This window comes from Myotis davidii, unplaced genomic scaffold, assembly GCF_000327345.1.
Source record: "Myotis davidii unplaced genomic scaffold, ASM32734v1 scaffold370, whole genome shotgun sequence".
In the NCBI taxonomy this organism is placed as follows: Eukaryota; Metazoa; Chordata; class Mammalia; order Chiroptera; family Vespertilionidae; genus Myotis; species Myotis davidii.
Genome location: NW_006288615.1, coordinates 13521550 through 13523072, shown reverse-complemented (window position 1 = coordinate 13523072; position 1523 = coordinate 13521550). Strand labels below are relative to the sequence as shown.

The 1523-nt window shown below is 52.8% G+C and overlaps 1 protein-coding gene across 8 annotated transcripts in view; it reads left to right on the top strand.

Moving 5' to 3' along the window:
- Positions 1-1372: 1372 nt before the first annotated feature.
- The window catches only part of HNRNPA3 (heterogeneous nuclear ribonucleoprotein A3), a 38708-nt gene continuing 38557 nt past the window's right edge, over positions 1373-1523 (top strand). For 5 of the 8 annotated variants that reach the window (XR_001513338.1, XM_015561974.1, XM_006760587.2 and 2 more), the window contains exon 1: positions 1390-1523. Coding sequence is in view for 5 of the 8 variants with exons in the window: in XM_015561974.1 (XP_015417460.1) it covers positions 1461-1523 (63 nt within the window). In the remaining 3 variants the exon portion in view is untranslated. The other 3 variants (XM_015561977.1, XM_015561976.1, XM_006760588.2) reach the window with 2 other exon arrangements.

The window sequence follows — 1523 nt, the reverse complement described above, 5'->3', positions numbered from 1 at the left end:
CATCCGCGTGTCTGAGAGGCAGAGCACGGAACAGTTTGCTGGTGATACTGGAATCAGAGCAACAGGAGGAGGCCGGTTCGGAGGGTTATTTCACCCAAGTTACATTTAGGACTGGTGACTGGTTTGTGCCCTGAAAAAGTGCCTTTTGTTCCTGTCTGCCAAATAAAACACCGGTTCTGCTTGGGCAATGCTAAATAAACATTAACACATTCTTATTTTTTTGTGCTTTTTTTTCCCCAAGTCCCCAAAAGACTATTCCCTATTTGTCAACACAAACTTTTAAACAATTTACAATATAATTGATTAGATTCCTCATCTTTCTTACGGTAGGGACACTTGCCAATTATAGTCACTTTCATCAGTACCTTTGTTTAAACATGGGTCTAGAGATGAACTGATGTTTCCTGAGTGTTGGAGATGACCAAATCTTATCCCCATTTTCATTTAAAAAATACTAAAACTGAAGCTCATTTAGGTCAAATGATTTAAAATCACTTAGTTCGGCCGGAAAAGGAGTGCATCTCCAGTTTTTGACTCTGTAATCGATCTTGTTCATTATGCTTCACAACACAGAAGCACTAAGGAAAAGGTTACTGGCCATTAGGGAGCGTACCTTGCTACCCGGCTTTCAAAGTCTTGTAAATCATTCAATTCCCTAAATTCCATCCCCAAGAAAAGTTGCTTCAGCTCTTTCCTCGGTCACTAGGAAAATGTTAGAAAATAGAGCCGGCAGATCTGAGATCAGGGGGAGCCTAAGGAACTGACCTCGATCAGTCCTGCCGCAGGTCCTTAAGGGGACAATTTCAGTGCGAGAGCCGCGTTTTGAGGCCTTTCCCAAGGCTCGTGATTCATACATGTCGGCGGTAAAGGGATTTTTAGCGCAGACCGCCTACAGCGGGCGCCACAGGCACGGAGGCTGGCCGCTTGTATTTGGAAACACGCGAGGAGAAGCCGAGGGGCTAAGGGGTCTTTCTTGGGACCTTAAAGGATAGGAGAGAACAGCGTGGGCTCACGCAGGCCCGGGCAGGGGAGTTAATTCGGACATTGAGACCAACAGGCCTACATGGGGGAGAAGAAAGAAGCGCGAGAAGAAAGGGAAAGGCCTCTTTCTCCGGTGACGCGCGGTCACGAGGCGTTCTCCCGACGTGTGCGCACGCCATTGGCCGATCCCGAGCAGACGTCCCCGCGGCCGCCCGGGCGCGAACAGCGGCAAGGGCGGCGCCGCACTGGAAGTTGAAGAGGCGCGAGCGCTCCCGCGACCTGCCACGCCCCCGCTCTCTGCCCGCCCATCCGCTCGTCCAGTCCCTCTTTGAGCCCAGTTAGCCACGCCCCCCGCGTAACTCGCCCCTCCTCCACCAGGTCGGCGGCGCGCGGAAAGCGCGTCACGTGACGGCTGGCCCCGCCTCTTCCTCTCGGTCCCATATTGAACTCGAGTTGGAAGAGGCGAGTCCGGTCTCAAAATGGAGGTAAAACCGCCGCCCGGTCGCCCCCAGCCCGACTCCGGCCGTCGCCGCCGCCGCCGG